The 19,873-nt window shown below is 26.7% G+C and overlaps 1 protein-coding gene across 1 annotated transcript; it reads right to left on the bottom strand.

Moving 5' to 3' along the window:
- Window positions 1-13,535: 13,535 nt before the first annotated feature.
- Window positions 13,536-16,554, bottom strand: LOC137811646 (zinc finger protein SHOOT GRAVITROPISM 5-like). The gene is made up of 3 exons (XM_068613450.1): window positions 15,937-16,554; window positions 15,378-15,777; window positions 13,536-14,577 (listed from the first exon to the last, which is right to left on the bottom strand). The coding sequence occupies exons 1-3, from the start codon at window positions 16,046-16,048 to the stop codon at window positions 13,800-13,802; spliced, it is 1,290 nt and encodes a 429-aa protein (XP_068469551.1). The 5' UTR covers window positions 16,049-16,554; the 3' UTR covers window positions 13,536-13,799.
- Between the last annotated feature and the right edge of the window lie 3,319 nt (window positions 16,555-19,873).

The raw sequence follows: 19,873 nt of genomic DNA, 5'->3' as shown, positions 1-19,873 counted from the left end.
CTCTAAATAAAGTTTCACATTTTCTAATGTTATAAAGAAAATATCATAATAGAAAGATAAAGTAAGGATATATATATATATATATATATGAAAAGGAACAAATTATTTATGAAAATTTGAATAAGATTTAATAAAGTTATCAAAATAAATTGTAAATGAGGTTATTATCTTGTAAACCAATTGCCTAAAAAATTATAAAATAATTAGAGCTAGTATATTATAATATAGGGCATTACATCTTCTACCAATTGTTATTTCAAGTTTATGTAACCCAATCTTTCTTTCAAAACATCATTTTCACTAAATTTGACAAAGGAATCATGATCTTCAACTAGATCCAGCTTTAAATTAAAACTATTTTCAATCTTTCATGCCATTAATGATAAAACAATAGTTTCTAATTAACTTAACAATTATACAATTCCAAGAACATTTTTTTATCCAATTATAGAATAGAGTGAGCAAATGTAACAATTATCATTGCTAGTTGATATAAAAATTGTCTTTATTATTTGGCTTGCACAATATATTGAGTTCCCCAACTTGACTATTCGTTGAATTGATATCAAAGAAGGAAGAAAAATTCAAAAGAACATTTTATCATGTGAGTAGTACAACTACTCATCAACCAGCCACGTATTCAATCCATGTGAACCAAGTTTTTATGATGTCACAAATAACTAGTCATCATCATTGTTATTTTTTTCAATCAATTTTTCCTGTCGAATGGGTTGTTGCTCAAGTTCTTTTTTCTTCAATTTGCAATACTTTTCACTGTGACCAAATTTATTTCTATAATTACAATTAAAAAGTAGTTTATTTTTATACCACTAATCTTCTTTAGCATGATAGGAACTTTCATTTTCTAGAAGAATTCAATTTTTTCTTTGTTGTTAGAAGATTGTGGAAAGATTTTCCTTTATGTTTTGGTCGAGAGGAACCTTCAATTATTTCTCCACTTCTCACTGACACCATTTGCTCTTGCGTATGAAGTTTGTTAGCTGTGCAATTGTCAGAGCTTGCAAATCACAAGATTCTTCAATTGCGGATATACTGGCTTCCAACTTTTTCAAGCATCCAACCCATATTTTCTCAATAACTTTTTTTTTATAATTAAATATATTTTTCAATATACACAATTATTTTTAATTTAATTTAAATTTTAGACATTATGATTACTTATATTAGGACAACTATTAGAATGGGTCTTCAATCATTTTTATCACAACATACAAATTTTTAAGTATGAACTGTATAATGTTATAACATTCATACTAATTATAAGTTAACATGACATATTTTAATATTTAAATAATTTTTTTTTATGTAAAAAGTATTGATAATGAATATTTTTTTTTAACTATAAATTTTCAGGTCTAAAGTTTGAACTAGAAAAAAAAATAATCTCACGTAAAATTATATAAATAAAAAATATATTTAATTTTTTTATTAGTAAATGTTAAATTTGATTCACAGCATGCATTAAACTAACAGAATAATATTTGATAGATTTGTTGTTCATTTCATCAATTCAAAATCTCTCTTTCTTCAATGTGAGAAGCTTAACAAAATTGACTCGATTGCCTCAAATTCAATTTGGATCTTGTCTCAAACTTATAGGTATTTCCAAGTTCATGATTTTGATAAAAGTGAGATTTTAGGACTTTTTTTCTTCAATTTCTCCTCTTTGTAAGCTTTAAAATATGAGCAATAGTAAGATTTGCTCACAATGATTGTAGACCGAAATTTCAGATATCAACATTCCATAAACCTTAAGATCTTAAAACAAAATTAATCAAGACCATTATGATAATTTTGACCATTAAGCATTGGAATGATAGGTATTGTTGGAAGACATATTTGCATTATAATTATTCAATACACTACCATAAAATCATCAAATAAAAACTTTTTAAAGAAAAAAAATAATTAAGTACTATATTATTTTAGAAATTAAAAGAATTATTAGTATACCAAAAATAGTTTCTAAATTACTATCTAACTAAAAACATTCATTGTTAATTAGAAACATTCGTAACTAATTAGATATCAATTTAAAAATTAATTTATAAACTTTATTAGTAATAGAAACTACTTTAATATCAATATAGTCTCTAAAATAGTATCTAATTTAATAACATAGTGATTATTTACTTTTTGTTTTAAACTTGATTTCTATTTAATAATTAAAATTGATTTTTATTTAATAATTAAAATTAATTTTTATTTAATAAAATTTTTTTATATTGATATAATATTTCCACACACCTCAATGCATTTAGCACTCAATGAAAAAATTGCCTAAACTTTGGTTACTCTTGTGGGAAATATCTTATAAAACAAAAATATAAATAAAGGGATTAAAAACGAAGGAAAAGAATCATTCAAATTCATAAATGATAATTATTATGTATAAATTAACAACCAATTTGAATATATTTTTTAAATATCTAATCTAGCATTATTTAAACTGAATGAAACAAATTATAAAAGATAAACCCTTTAGTAATAAACAAATAACTATTTTAAAACTTATTTAAATTTCATAATTGTGTTGTTTTCAATTTTAGTACGTGCATCATAAATATCTTTTGATAAAGAGAAAATCATTAAATAAAAATAAATTATAAAAACAAAAAATAATTTATTTATTTATTGACTAAATTAGATATTATATTAGACACTAAAAAGTTGGTATTTACATAATAATTTTTATTATTAATAAAATTTATAAATTAATTTTAAAATTGATATCTAATTAACTATCAAATTTTTTTATCAAGATTGTAAAGTTGGTAACTAAAATCTTGGTAACTAATTATAATTAATTTATAAATTTTATTAATAATAAAAAATATTTTATAAACTAATAAATTTTTATAAAATCCAAAATAATATCTAATCTAATCAATATAGTAATTAATTATTTATATCTCTAAAATTAATTTTTAATAATGAATTATTTTGTCGTTTTTGGTTTTACTGGTCAATGATAAAAAAAACTTGTCAACGAAAATAAAAACGAAAACATCATAGTTTCATCTCTTTATTGATTATTAATAATAATTATTAGTTTGGTCTTGGGTAGAATTGTTAAGTTGCTTTCTTACATAAAAATATGTTCCAGTATCAGAAACCAACATATAGCTATCCGACATTATCTTACTACTGTGGGTTTGTATGGGACTCATGGTCGTTGTAACAACTCCCTTTCAAGCGGGCCATTTATGTTTCTGTCATTACGAACCACCTACCCATTTCTTTTCTTTTTTTTCCTTTCATTTATCATGCAATATGGTAATAATTTACTCGAATTTTAATTATGAAAATTAAATTCTTTTACTTTTATTATTTAAAATTAATAGTACAACTTCAATAAAAAGTTAATATAAAATTGTGAACTTTTAAAATTTGAAAGTTGTCAATTGAAGATTCTGGACAAAGGGGTTTACTTGCATAGATTTTTTATGAATCTGACTAATTCTAAATTCGGCCATTTACTAGTCTTGTAAATGACAAATATGATTAGAAAAGAAGGTTTTCTTTTTAAGGTAGTAAGCTAGATTTTCCAACTATCATCCACAAAATTATATGGACATTCCGTATTAAAAAATTGAAATATTGAATCTTAAAACCCTAAATTTTAAATTTTTATTATATATTTTAATTTAATGATAAATTTAACTTAATGATAAATAACTAAAATTTATTATTTATTTTTATTTTAGACTATAAACTTTTAACTGTTGACATGACATGTTTTACACCTAAAATAAAACGGTGTAGTGATAACAAAAATGCACATCAGTAAAACTATTAAAGACAAATAGTGATGTATCTATAAAGTTGTTTACTATTTTAAAATAAATTGATTTTACTGAAATAAGTATATATGTAGTTTAAAAGTTTTTTGTTCGTAGCTTTTAACTTATGTATATGAATAGTATTTTAGTTTATAAAGTTATTCACCTTTTTTTTTCTACTCATTCATTTATATATGCAAAAAAGAAAATCATAATTTTAAGATGATAACTTATGAAAAAAATATAAATATATATATAATAAGCTAAAAATGTATTCAACATTTTTATTTCTCTGGTTGTCTTTCCCATGAATAGCTAATTAAACCTCTTTTATTGAGGTTGTGGTGCAATGCATGCTTGAATCCCCTAAATGTTTAATTTAGATTAATTTGTTGTTTGTTTTTTATTGAATTGTTCTACTGTTTTAATTCATTTTGGATCTGATAACCTTGTGTTCTTTTAATCAATTAATTGCAAAAATGCTTGGTAAATCTTTAGGATATTTGATCTTAAGAGTATTATTGCATGACCAATCTTTATTCATGTTTTCTTGTGTCAACTTATAATAATAATAATAGTTCTTACAACATAATTATAATAGTGTTAAGACTATAAGAAAAATAATAATTATGCTAACAGTACCAGTATAGTAGAAGTGATGATATAACAGTAACATAATACCTTTTTTAAAACTAACACATTTTTATAATATTTTGAAAGCAAATTAACAAAAAAAAACTCTATAAAGGAAATAAAAAAACAGAAAGAGTGAATATGAAAGAAGATTTAGTTTAGTAATTGAGGTTAAGTAGAGGAAAAGATAAAATAAAAATGAGGGTATGAGATTTGTGGAAGGTATTGAAAGCGGCATGTTGAGAATGATAACCCTTGAAATACGCAAATGTTGTACGTAGGTATCTATGCAGAATATGGAGGCAAAGTGTTGGGTGGTAGCAATCTAGCATTGAGAACCAAAAATAGGAAGAGATGCATTAAAAGGTGAACGTGGTCCCCTACACATTACTAGATACATATCACTGACATCCTAACCCTGTTGGAGCACCCCACCCTCCTTCCTTTTTCTTTGAATTGTCAATTAACAATCACCACCACTTCTCCCTCCTTCTTCTCCTACATTTTTAACCTTCTCTTACACTTTCTTTACTTCTCTTTCATTCCAATTGTTTAATGCAGCCCTCGAGGAAAGACCATTTTTATGGATGTTTCATCACCTGATTTGAATTTGAATGAATGTATGAGTGATAATTTGTTGAGTATGAAGTATGTTTGTTCTCAGGGAAATTTCAACAAAGTCTTCAAGATAATTAAGAAGATTGGTAGCAACTAGTGGTGAAATATTGAGTTTCGTTGACAGATTACAGAAATACATGTACACAATTGAAGCGTAGGTGAACACTGTGACTTCAAGTGGAATATTGTTGAGTATGAATGCATGATCAATTGGGCTCGGCGGACTAAACACCATATTTTAGTGAATGAGCTTAATTATTGTGTTTCCTTTATAATCTCTATTTAATAGATATTTGTATTTGTAATAAAATTATAACAAAATAAAATATACGAAATTAACATCATTATTTTCACCATAAATTCACTGAATAAATTTATAAGAAACATTACACTTTTAAAATATCAAATAATATATATATATATAGACAATGAATGAAAATCATCTTCAGTTTATCTTTTTAGTTTCACGAATCTCAATCAACCATTGGTGTATACTTTTATTTAACTTTACATCCTGTAAATATTTCTCAAATGCAGGGAATCCACTAGAATGCATGAGAAAGATATAATATCCAAAATTATAATGAGAATTATCAATTTCATATATTACCACGAGTTTTGCGAGAAAAAAGGTATTTTTGATAATCTGTTTGTTTCAAATTGAAATAAATTATGTGACTTTTTTTTATGAAATTTGGTGATCGACCATTAAGTTATTTCAATTAAACATAAATAAAATATTTATAGATTTTTTTAAAACTAACCATTTGTCAAGATTTTCAATTTAAACGTATGGAAGTATATATTTTAAACATTAAAGAGAACTAAGTTGATAATATTACTAGATTTCGATGAAAATATTTTCATAAAACATGTTTGTTATGAACAATAATGTAATACTCCTACAATCTATTATCATTGAAAATTTTAAATAAAAATTTAATTTTTAACAGATTTGATGAAAAAAAAGTAATAATTGAGGAAAATAAATTATGACATTAAAACTTGAAAGTAGTCATGAATAGATTTAAATAAAAAATTATAAAAGCTCTCCATGTTTATTTTTATGAAACTTTGATATCTTAGACTGATACTTGGAGTATCAATAATCAGCCGTCACCACATGAAAAAATATTATTAATTAAAAAAAGAAAATAAAAATAAACATGGAAGGAATAGATCAAAACTCACATATAAAAAACCTAAAAAAACGATACTTAGGTAATTTATACCTATTAATAAAAAATTTAAATAAAAGACTAGATAGAAACCTATTAAACCAATTAAATTGTTCTCTATGAATAAAAAAGTTTACTATTTAAAAGATTGAAAATCCAAGATTTCTATTTTAAGCGTCTAGTGCAAAAAAATATGAAGATATAAAGATGTTACAAAATCTAGGATTAACCAATTCAGGTATAAAAGGACATATTAAAAAATCTATATAAAGAGAATGAATGCAAAGAACAAAAGTAAGGTAAGCCAAGTTATTCAAGTGTAATTGCTGAAAATAAGTGTTGGAGTGAACAAAAGCATTTAGTATTTTGAGTTGAGTATGAAATCTTTGTAATTCTTCATTGTGTGAAATTATATCAGTGTGGGCTTTCTTTGTATTCTCTTTAAGGGTGTGTTTGGATTGAGGAGAGGATTTGAAAGAGTAGATTTGGAGTGATTTGAGAGGAAAGTGTAAAGAAAGTGAGGTTGTTTGGATTAGGGTATATTAGAGTGGATTTGTGAAGAAAGTTTATTGAAGTTTGTGAGTGATATGATAGTTGTAAGAAGATTTTTATTTTTTTTTAAATGTGTAAAATAGAAGTTTACAAATTTACCCTTTCTTTAAAAAATATTTAAATAATAAAATATAAGATTTTTTTATATATAAATTTTAGTTAATTAAGATTTTATAAATATATATAAAAATATTTTCATAATACTATTATTATATAAATTATCTTTTATTATAAATAATTATATTTATTATTATTATTTTATTATTATAATTAATTATTATTATTAATATTATTAAATAAATTTATAACATCAAGGATAATATGGGTAATTAACAATGTCTATGTGGCTTTCTTCGTATATCTTCGGGCACAAGTGAAGATAGAAAAAGTTATTTTCGTGCCTTTCTTCGCTCACAAATGCTCGATAATTAATAGAAACAAACAAAAATAATTCATGCCTTTCTTTCTTCGTGTACAGTGACTAGGCAGAAACAAACAGAGGCTAAGAGTGTTTTTCGTTATTTTTCTTGTGAGTTCTTAATCTCAAGGGGAGGTTCAAAAGATATAATCTGAAGAGGTACAAACATTTTTTGTAATATGAAGAGGTGAGAATACTTGTAATAATCAGTTGGTTAGTTGAAGCTTTTAAACAGTTGCTTAAAGGGACTAAATGTTAAGAAAATAAGAACAAGTAACTAAAGACAATAAAAAATGGATTTAGGAAAGGGATGAGATAAGAACATGACAGCTTAAGGGAATTCCCAAATGATAAGTGCAAGATGATTCATCTCTTGAAATCTTTTCAAGATAAGAACCAAAGAAAAAAAAAATAGCTCTCTCAAGACTTTCAAAGATAGCTAGATCACAAAATCAAGTATTTTTTTTATTTATCTTCAAAAGTGATTTTACAATAGGTTTAAACTTTTTTATAAAAGAGATGTCACGATTTAGAAAAGGAATAAACACCCATAAATTGTTTAAAAAATGTAAATATAAGATTACTTAAAGTAAAATTAACTCAACTAATCATATATAACACTTAGTTAATTCTTAATTAATCATTGTACATGGCGGCTGATTCTTTAAAGTTAGAAACACAATAAAAAAGTACGATATTATTAAATGCCAAATTCCATAAACAAAATGAAAAATCTATCAATAATTGATTTTTTCAAAAAAGAATTAATGGTAAAAAATACGTTGATAATATAGTTTTTAATAAATTTACCAACAAAAGTTATAAAGATCATTAGTAATTACCAAAAAATAAATCTACCTATAATACCATTATTATTTTTATTATTTATTTATTCATATTTTTATTGTTGTTATTAACATTTTGTTGTAGCACGGATTCGAAATCATAACCATAATCATGATTATCTTATAATTTTTATTATTTTTATTACTATTAATAATTAACAATACTATTAATAATTAATAATTAACAATACTATTAATAATTAATAATTAACAATACTATTAATAATTAATAATTAATAATACTATTAATAGTATTGTATAATAATATTGTTAATAATAATAATAATCATATTAATAATAATTAATAATGTTCATATAAATCAATAATATTAATATTAAAATAATAAAGTTAATCATAATGATTAATATTAATAATAATAAAAATAGTAATATTGTTAATAATATTAATAAAAAATAATATTAAAAATTTTAAAAATATTACAAAATATTAATAATAATAATAATTAACAATATTAATAATGTTATTAATAATAACATGTTATTAATCATATTATTTAATTAACATTTTCATTTTAATGTATATTTAAAATAATAATAATTATTATTACATCAAATTATTAAGTTAATATTTTGCATTTTCATATATACTAATATAAAATAAATTATAAGTATTACTATATAAATTATTATTAATAATAAAAAAATTATTAGTATTATTATTATAATTATTATCATAATTATTTTTAAATTATTACTATCGTAATTATTATTATTATCATCATTATTACTATTATAATTATAATAATAATAATAATACTTATTATTATTATTACATCCAGTTATGAAATTAATTTTTTTATTTTAATATATATTAATATAAAATAAAAAATTTTAATATTACTATTATCATATATTATTATTAATAAGAAATTTTTTAATATTATTATTGTATTTACTATCATAATTATTTTTACTACTATTATTTTTTATTATCGTAATTATTATTATTATCATTATTATTATTGTTATTATAAATTATTAAATTAATTTTTTTCATTTTAAAATATATTAATGTAAAATAAAATTATTAGTATTATTATTATCATAAATTATTATTAATAATAAGAACATTATTAATAATATTATTATTATGATTATTTTTAATAATATTATTATTATTACATCAAATTATGAAATTAATATTTTCATTTTATTATATACATATAAAATAAATTATTATTATTATTATTATTATTATTAAAAATAAAAAGTATATTAATTTTTTTTCAAGGTGTTATTTTATTTCTCTTATCTCTTATAACTCATATCTGAATTAAATTAATATTGCATGAATATGGATAATTAAAGAACATTGAAAATAACATTTTTTTAAGCTGATTTAAATATTTATTGATTCAAAGTTAATTCTTCGTTCATTTGTAAAAAGTTTGTAAATTCTTTATTAATTGTTTAAAATATTTTGTGATTAGTTAAAATAAAATTATTAGTATTACTATTATCATAAATTATTATTAAAAATGAGAACATTATTAATATTATTATTATATTATTTGTAATTTTATTATTACCATAATAATAGTAATTATTATTATTACATCAAATTATTAAATTAATATTTTCATTTTATTATATACATATAAAATAAATTATGATTATTATTAAAATTTTAAAAAATTATTAGGATTACTATAATTATCATAATTTTTTTTTATTATTGTCAACATTATTATTATTACTATTATTATTTATTTAATTAATATTATTATCATATTATTGTTGAAGAAAATTATCGATGGATATTACTAATGGATATTGATTGGCGCTAAATTACCAACGATGATTGATTGAACGTCAAATTATTGACAGATATTGATCTACGCTCAATTACCATCAGATATTATTAATGGATGTTTTGTTGTTCATATCCGTTAGTAAAATGAAATTATTGACGGATACCTATCCGTAGGTAATTTTTCGTTGTTAAATTCAAAATTTCTTGTAATGGGAGAGACACATGGTAATTCCTAAAATTAAGAAAAAACTAATTATTTCATGATAAAAAAAAATACAAAATTTATACACAAACCATTCATTTGTGTTTTACCATTAAAATATAACAAGTTAAATTAAATCTTCAAGACTCTTGATCAGCTTTTGATAAACATAAGTTTGATGTGTTCTTATTTGAAACCTTCATATAATAATAAAAACATTCAACATTACACCTATTGCATATGTTAAGACTCAGACAAGCTAATGCCTAAACAATTTATAAAAATATTAGTCTACCTCATTCGCTAAGAGTTTCAAGGATAATAAATATAATTAAACTTTGAATTTAATACCTTTATTTATCATGATATTGCTTTATATATTTCAAGAATAATAAATATAATTAAAATTTAAATTTAATACTTTTGCTTTATATATATATATATATATATATATATATTTTCATGAGCTTACACACACTTTATGTATGCTAATAATGGGCTAGTAGAACTTTATGTAACAAATAGTACAACTTTAACTTTCATGAAAAAGTTTGACTAGACATGTTATTGCTTATAACAAATTATAAAGAAATTTGTTACAATGTAATTAATGTATTTTTAATTAGAAAATCAATCAATCATACTACTTGCTTTAAGTATTTGTTCAAAATACAACATCCAATAAATAAACTTTATATGTTAATATTGATAGTATTTGAATTAATATATACAACGTCTTTGTACATAAAACATGAAAACGATTTATCTCAATCAATAAAGATGGTTATTCATGCAATATTATAAAGAAAAACATACACACACATATTTATGATATTGTGCTTTGCATTTCATTTCTAGTTTTATATTTGAACACAATGCACATAAAAAAAAACACAATCTTTCATGAGAAGACCCAAACATTTGTAATAAAGTTAATTGGAGTAATTTTTCAAAACAAGATTGAAAATTACAATATTAGAACTACAACAAAGGAATCAATATAAGGATCACTCTAGATAGGTTACATTTTGAGAAACTATTTACACAGGACAAAGGTGAAAACAAAGACAAAAATATACACAACTACATTATTAGTTACGCAAGATCTTGTATAACCTAAATTCGCTGTGTCTTATTAGTATTTATATTAGTGAGAAAGTATATACTAGAGTTAATCTTTAGGTCTCAACCTTGTTTTATCCATAGCACAAAATATAAGTAAAGAATATTGGAAGTTCTTAGTCTTATATGGAGATTGAGAAGTGATAACTATGAGTGACTTATTGATGGAAGTACCTTCTTGAGCAGCTAAAGACTTATGAAAATTTCAAAATTTTCTCAAGTTTCAAGTATGAAACTCGACACTAAGGTCTTCTCTTCCAAAGAAGGATCCTTGGTGGTGAGCCTAAGACAAGATTATCCTATTTTAGTGACTTCAAAAGAACAAAAAGACAAACAATTTTGCATAGTCAAATTTTATTTCAAAGTAGTTTACAAGAGAGGTAAAATGTTTTATTTATAGATGCATACACCCCCTTACACTAAATATTATAAGGAATGTGAGACTAAATTGACAAAAATGCAGTTGCACACATATAAAGTTTGACACCTAATACATGAAGTCTCATATCAAACAATTATGTGTAAAATCAAGCTTTTATATGTGTTAGCCTTAGATAGATGTGTACATGTCTTGGTGAGTTATAATCGTGCTTTGACCTAATACTTTAAGGTTTTTTACCCTCAAAGAAGGTCGAATTGGAGTTCACCTATGCCTCATACAAGGAAAAATCCTATATATGCTTATACAAAGTACTCTTTTATATATTTGTTTTACAAGACAAAAAAAGGAAAACAAAAGTTCTAATAATTCACACTCCATAAAATGAGAGTTTTTATGAGTTTTTTTTTTTTTTTTTTTAAAGAGTGGTGTTATATATTTATAGTGATGTTTGATTATAGTAAAACTTTTTAAGAGTTTTTTTGAAAAAAAATTGGTCATAATTCAAGAGTTGGACTCAACTTGTATAAACATATTATATTCTTACTCTTAAACAATGTGTTTAATGGTCTACTGTTTGTGCAAAAGTATCTTCGCTTCATTCAACCCCTTTTAGATTTTTTTTTTCTTACTTTTAACATCACCCTATAAACCTAGAAAATAGAAATATCTCACAACCGGTACCTTTCATTTTTTTTTTCTATCTTCTCCTTTTGCTATCTAAAAGTCATCCTTCACTAAACACAAATAAGAACAACCAATGAAAATAAATATTAATTATATTATTTTTTTAAAAACTAAACCGACAATATCTTGGAATCATTTAATATATTTTTATTGATATAATAATAATTATTTTTCATTTTAATGTTTATTTATATTTATTATTATTATATTAGTAAAGGAAGAGATATAAATATATATAAATTTTCTTATTTAATAGACAAGATTGATTATATATCCTAATAAAAAAAAAGGTTAAAACTGTTGTTTTAAAATGGAAGTTGTAATATTTGAGACATAAAAATAGTAAAAAAGAAGTTATAGAAGTGGTGTGAAATTTAAAAGGAGGATAAGACGGAGTCCATGGTATTTTGCAGCTTAGTTAATGATAAAGTTAGTGTACGAGGGCTATGCGCTGACACTGCACCCCTCCCCCTTCTCTACTGTTAAAAGCATGTGCATCTTTAGAGGCTTGTGTGCGTTTGTTTCTGCTGAGAGTGACGAATGCCTGTCACTACCATTTCAACTGTGGCACTGAAAAACATGGCATGTTGTTTTTTATGTATCTGCATTTAAAAGGAAGGGTTATTGAAGGAAAATGACCCCTACCCCTTTCACCCTTTCTCTCCCTCTTTTCCTTTTTGTTTTCTCACATCCAAATCCATCTCAAAGGGAAGATTTAGCCCCCCCCCTCTTGCTTCCTATACACAAAATGGTCCCAACCATGGCTATCATTCACCAGGATGAATGTCACATGTATCATTCATTTAATATTACCTTAAAGGGTCCATCTGTACAAGCCCACCTGACACATCAATAACATCATGCTTTACTCCTACAACATTAATGACATTAATGTCAAAAAACTAAATAATTCTTATAAACAATTCTTCCTTTTTTTCCTCACCACATGCATGCATTGCCTTTAATGTATACTCCGTAAAATCCACAAATACCGGCTATTTCCAAATATAATCATTAATCTACCCCTGAAAGATCCAGAATTGTGTTCTTCTTTTCTTATAGATATATCTTCATTTGTTACGGAATTTTTTGTATTCTATATACGGAATTCGAATCTGCATTCACTTCTGTTGTTTTCTTGGTATAGTTTAAGCCACAGGTAAGTGTGGACTCCAACCATTTTTTTTTTTAATTCATTCATATTTTTTGAAGAAGACAAATATGGAGTACCCTCCAATTACTGATAAGGGTAAGACTAGCTTTGCATGATCTTGAAAGAAAATTAAAATTGTGTTAAATGAAGAAAAACAAGTTACAGCTGACCTTTAAACAAACCTTCAATAGTCAGACTCTCAAATTCCTAAAAGCTGCATCTCAACAAACAATATTATAATAAAGAATATGAACTTTCTTTAAAATAAAACAAATTTCATCTTGTCAAGAGAAAAAGAAAACATAAAAAGAACCATGAAAGAGGAAGAAAAGAACAATATAACTTCTTGTGAACTCCTCCAAATATCTTTATATCATATCATGTCTTTCCCTTTGTCTTTTCTTTCTTTTCCAAGCACAATGTGGTTTTTGTCATTCATTCCGCTTCTCCTTCTGTGGTGGCTGATGACATGTAACTCATCACAATGGAGGTCTCTTCTGATGGAACCCCAAGAGTTGAAGACTGGAACTGTTGCTTGCAACTTTGGCATGTTATTTCCAAAACAGTGGAGCTTATCTTCTTGATGGCTTGCTTTCTCAACACCTCAGCCTTTGCGAGTTCAGATTGTGCTTGTTTCCTTATCCTTTTAGCATTCTCAAACTCAAGTTCAGCTATCTCAATTTGGCGTTTGGCCTCTTTCCTAGCCTCTTCTGCGTAAGCCTTTTCTGCCATGGCCAACTTGAGTTCTTCAGCTGCAAACTTTTTCAACCTCGCCACTTCCAATGTGGAACAGTCACTCACATTATTATTCCTTTCAGGTGGGCTCCTATGTGCTTCTGAACATACTCTCTCTTCATTCCCTTTGTCATTACTACATGAGCCTATTGAAAGTTTCAAACCATAGTTCTCCTTCGTATTTCGTTTTTCTTGAGAAATTACTGAGGAGGGTAAGAGCTGAAGTTCTAAGTTCCGAGAGGTGGTGGACTTGTTATTGTGTATCTCTGAGGTCAATAAGACTGTTGCTGGTTGATCAGCAGAAGCTAGTTTTGGCAGTGGAAGTCCTTGCAATGGTGGGGCTATGCTAAAATTTGCCTCACTAGAGGGACTTGCGCTTGAAGCTGTTCTAGAAGAGCATGCGGGTTGCAGTGCTTGCAACTCTGGCCGGTGCTGCCGGACAGTGCATGCATCTTGGTGTTCTATGAAACTCTCCACCCTGTAAAGGACAAACGTTTAGGTAATTAAAATATATCTTGTCTCTTACTATATAATTGGCTAGGGGGAAAAAACCTGGTCAAACAAAGATATATGTATGATGAAAACCTTGTTAGTTAGTGGTTCAAAAACATGCACTTATAAAGTTAATTATTCAAAGGTCCCGTCCATGGATTCAGTGGACAAGTTTCAAAATTGAATAGTGTAATAAAATAAAATAAGACAGAGTGATCAAATTAATGAGGACTTCATAAGTTCAAATAAACAATGAAAAAAAATAAACTGTTCCCTTCCCTTCTACATATGGACTTTTGTTTATCAATGGTAGTGTGGAGATAGAGTGCCCTTAAACATAAAAGCTGCCATAGGAACTCCTAGTGTAAGGCGTGTGTGTGCAATATTAATATTCATAACATAATACTTAAGAATTTGAAAATTTTCAACTTCTATGTTTAGGACTTCCAAAATAGAATATTAATATATTCAATAACCTCTAGAAGGTGGAAAATCTTTCACATGAAAGGTATCTGAGATTCAGAATTTTTGTTTCTCTGCACCATCCTTGTACCTAGAATTTAGGGTTTGACCATAATCATATAACAATTTAAGAAGAAAATAATAATAATTAATAATAATAATAGTAGTAGTAGTTTGGGTTTCCGTTACTGAGAGCAAAAACAATTGCTGAGCAGGGGCTGAATCAGAGGAGCCAAAAACACAGAAACCAAGAAAGAGAGAGAAAGGTGGAAGCTTGAAATAATAGACACGGCCACTGAGGTGGAAAACAAAACGCAAACAAACCTGGAAAAGACACGGCCACAGTCACAGGAATGACCCCGGGTGCCACAGGTTTTGATGTGTGCCTTGAAATCAGATTGAACAGCATAGCCCTTGGAGCACTTGTCACAGACCCACTGCTTGTGATTGCTGTGCTTCCTTCTGAAGTGCTTCTTGATGCCCACAAGATCCCCAAGGGCATGGCAAGGATCATGGTGCAAACAGCTTGGCTCTGGACACACAAATACTCTCTTCTTCTGCCCTTGTGTTTCCCTCTTAAGCAATTTCCATGGCACCTTGTGCCTTCTCCTGTGCATTTGAAGATTCTGGTCCCTCTGGAACCCTTGGTTGCAGATCTCACACACATATCTGTCAGATTCCAGCAAGGTGGTGGGTGAGAGAGACACAACCTCAGCATCTGGATCTGCATAAATAAATACATATGCACACAGGAACAACATAAACAGCAACAACAAGGAAAAAGAAATTAACTTTTGAAAGAAAATCCAAACCCCTCGAATTTTGTCTCAGGTAAAAGCCTGAAAGTTGAAACTTAACCCCATAAAAGGGTAAAAAACTTTACCAGGTGTGCCTGCGGGTCTTCTTTTCCTTTTGTTAGCCACCCCATTTTCAGATAATGCAAAGGCGGCATCAGAAGAAGATGGTGCACCAGAAGAAGCACTGTTGTCTAACATGGGTGGAATTCTTTTGCGTGTTCTTTGTGGACTATATGTAACTAGCAGGATTAATTCTCACGACGACTAGTACAAGTGGTAAGGTTGCAATAGTGGGTTTCAGCTTTACTGGTATGGAAAAGAAGATGAGGAATGATAGTGGCACAAGTGAAGGAAGAAAGAGAGAGATAGAGATAAAGATAATAGAAATAATAGAGAGAGAAAAAGGTGTTGCTTTATGTAATCAGCTTTCTTTAAGGCTTTTTTTCCCTTAGCTTTTTCTTTGCCACGAGCTTTCTTGCTTTCTTGTTTCATTGACCCCTCACCTCGAGCAGGTAAGGTTGAAGGCAAGTCTTGTTTATAAAGCTCCCTCTGTTGTAGCGTGTGTGATTAAGGGATGTGTATGTGTATGTGTGTGTGTCTTTTGCTTCGGGCTGACCCAATCCAATCAACGTTTGGTTGAAACTTTGAGCCCCCACACGCAGAATTTTGGACAGGAACAAAAAAAACATCCTCCTCTCTCATCCAACCACATAACAAAACAACCTTACTTATATTATTATTATTATTATTATCATTATGTTCTTCCCACTGTAATTTGCATGAACTCCGTTATGCATGACCTCATCTTCTCTCTCATCACGTGACATGCACCTGACATGCACGTGACAAAGTCATTTCAGTCACCTCTCATGGCAGAATAAACTGAGGAGTTAGATAGTATGACAGAGTTTAATGAAAATTCAGTTAACAATGGTGGCAGGCAGACTCAACACTTCCACCAAACCTGGAGACAGTATATGTAGAGATGTTCAGTTGCATCCAAATGTAAGGAAAATGGCAAATCAAATCACCCACACACCACATCCAACTAAAACAACATACAAGTTAATTAATTAATCAAATCAGTGACATCAATTTAGGTATTTTTCTTTTAAATTAGAATATGTCTGTTCATTTATATTAAGCAAGAAAAAGACCATGCTTTCCTTCAACCAAAGGATTAAATATCTCTTTTTATCTCTTAAATTTATCTTATTTTGTTTTAAAAATTTAAAAGTGATTATTTTGTTCTTTTCATGTGAAAATCTCTTAACACTATTAAAAAGTAATCTTAAAAATAAAAAAGTTGACTGTTTTTAAACCTCAAACAAAAATAACCTCTTTAATTTTTTAAAACAGAATATATTCCAAAATTGAAGAATAAAACAAATATTTAGGCTAATTAAAAACGTCAACTGTTGAGAAACTTTTACCTTTTTAAACAAGTTTACTGTCTAATATAAATTCTAAGTAAAAGTTATAAATATAATTTAACGTTAAGCGTTAATTTAAGAGTATCTTTAACTTAAGTACATTTCAGTCTATCTTATTTAAGATATAATATCTATTTTTTTTTCATTAGAAGAAGGGAGAGTTTGTTTGAGTTTTTATTTTGAGAAAAAATCATTTTTCTTGAGAAAGAAATCATTATTTTAAAAGAAAAAAAAAATGCAACATCCTATATTTTCCCATATCTAATAACTATAATCGGTATGAAATATTAAAAATAAATATATAAAAATAATACAAATATATATATGTAATTCTTTCATATAATGTTTCAAATTATCTCTCTCTTTATAAGACTTAAAACATTTACATAAAAGTAAAAACAAAATTTCAAAAGAAAATAAACATTTTCCATCATCCTTCTTTTCATTGAGAAACTTTATCACCTGTAATATCATCTGTTCCCGTGTAAAATAAAATACACGATCATCACATATCAAAGAAAAACAACCACAAAACAAAACAAAGGGTAAGCTAGGTATTTTTAAAACTTATAACATAATATAACTTTAAACATCCACATAAATCCATCATTTCTCATGCATTCCACATAACCATCAAGTGTCTATCAACAATTTCAATATTCATCTTTCTCATGTCAGACTTCTACTGACTCATAACATAGACACTTGACTCATACTTCCGGAAGACTCGTGCGTTGACTTAGACTCATAGATCTGCACCTGTCATACTACATCACTGTGAAATCCACACAGCTATGTGCATAATTAATCTCAATATCATCTCTCTCCTAGTATGACATGGTTAACTCATATAACAGGTCAAGTTAGTTATCTTTCAAACAACTTACCCATTCATATGAACCTCTTTCGACTTTCACCACCTGAATAACTTCATCTATATGATTCCATTATCTCAGTAGAGTCAAGATATCTCCTTCTAGACGAATCCATAGTCAATGCACATCCTAAACAATCTTAACACGGTATTTTCTTTCCTAAAAATACTATGTCTTTATTAAAATTCATATTTTGAACCTCATAATATCCAACATCAAACAATCAAATCATACCAATGTTTAGAATATCCAAAATACATAACAATTCATTGACTAATCATACAAATGTCTAATTAAAGAGATTTTCAATTAACTATACATGAAATAAAAGTTTACATACTTTATAAGAAAAACTATATAGAAATAAATAAATCAATCTTTTAAAAGCAAATAAAAATTAATTTAATATTTTTATTTTCATTTATTTATTTATTATTATTATTATTTTTAAACTCTAGCTTGAGCTAGAAATTCGCCAGAGAGCAACCATAATTTTAGCTTGAGCTAGAATTCGCTAGCTTAAGCTAAAATCCACCAGAGAGCACCCAGAATTTTAGTTTGAGCTAAAATTCGCTAGCTTGGGCTAAAATCCTCCAGAGAGCACCTAGAATTTTAGCTTGAGCTAGAAATTCGCTAGCTTGAGCTAAAATCCTCCAAAGAGCACCCAAAATTTTAGCTTGAGCTAAAATTCGCTAGTTTGAGCTAAAATCTTCCAGAGAGCACCCATAATTTTTTTAGCTTGAGCTCGAACTTGCTAGCTTGAGTGAAATATGCAGAAAAATTCTGCATAACTTAATATACCTATCAAATTATAAATCAACATCTCATTCGATTCATAAATTATAAATCTATACATTACATTGTCAGTTCATGTTCAACATGATACTATCATTCTCATTGAATCATTGAGCTATTATGTCCATCTATACATATATATGATTTCTAATTCTAAAACCATTTAAATCAAACAACCAATTCTCAATCACAACATTTTCAATTTCAATCAAACTACAATCTACTCAAAACAAGAAATCTTGCAACAAAATTTGGAATTGGTGACCACGTCACACTCACATTCAAATCTTCTAACCTAGGGTTCTATTGAAGATTTTAAGCTAGCTTCCCTTACCTGGACTTTAGCAAATGCTCACTAAGAGCTCCAAACCCACCAAAAGCTTAAGGATACCCTAACCTGCACCACAGAGTCCTGATCATAAATCTAACTATATCACTAGGATCCTGAGCTAACAGAGACTATTCTGAAGATAAAAACCTCACATGCAAGCTTAAATTAAAAGGCAACCCAACCAGATCAAAACTAACTCAAAGGAAAAGGAGCCAAGAATGAACTTACTCTATCTAAGATTTTGATCGGTCAATCTTGTAGAGTTCACTGCCAGGAGTCCAATGGCGGACTCCAATCATTGATATGATAGTGAGGAGGTCGAAATTTTAGAGAGAAGGCAGAGGAAAAGAAAAAGGAGTTTTTATAGAGATGATGGTTCTTTTTAAAATGAAACCTGAATAACTAAATTTCTATTTATATAGCCTTTTCACTTTAATAAAAAAAATATTCAGGTGTCATTTTAATTGTACCATTTCTACTCTAAGACTATTTTTTCTCGGTCCTTACAAAAAAAATACTTACTATATACTTTTATATATTTTTTAAGTAGAAATCATATTATTTTTTATAACCTAGCTTATCAAAATAA

This window comes from Phaseolus vulgaris, chromosome 2, assembly GCF_000499845.2.
Source record: "Phaseolus vulgaris cultivar G19833 chromosome 2, P. vulgaris v2.0, whole genome shotgun sequence".
In the NCBI taxonomy this organism is placed as follows: Eukaryota; Viridiplantae; Streptophyta; class Magnoliopsida; order Fabales; family Fabaceae; genus Phaseolus; species Phaseolus vulgaris.
The sequence above is the reverse complement of the archived record's forward strand: the minus strand, read 5'-3'. Positions and strand labels throughout refer to the sequence as shown.

Coding starts and splice junctions, on each gene's coding strand:
- LOC137811646 (XM_068613450.1), bottom strand. CDS start 16,048: ATGTTAGACAACAGTGCTTCTTCTGGTGCACCATCTTCTTCTGATGCC. Junction 15,778..15,936: donor AAGACCCGCAGGCACACCTG/GTAAAGTTTTTT, acceptor TTATTTATGCAG/ATCCAGATGCTGAGGTTGTG. Junction 14,578..15,377: donor TGTGGCCGTGTCTTTTCCAG/GTTTGTTTGCGT, acceptor TGTCCTTTACAG/GGTGGAGAGTTTCATAGAAC.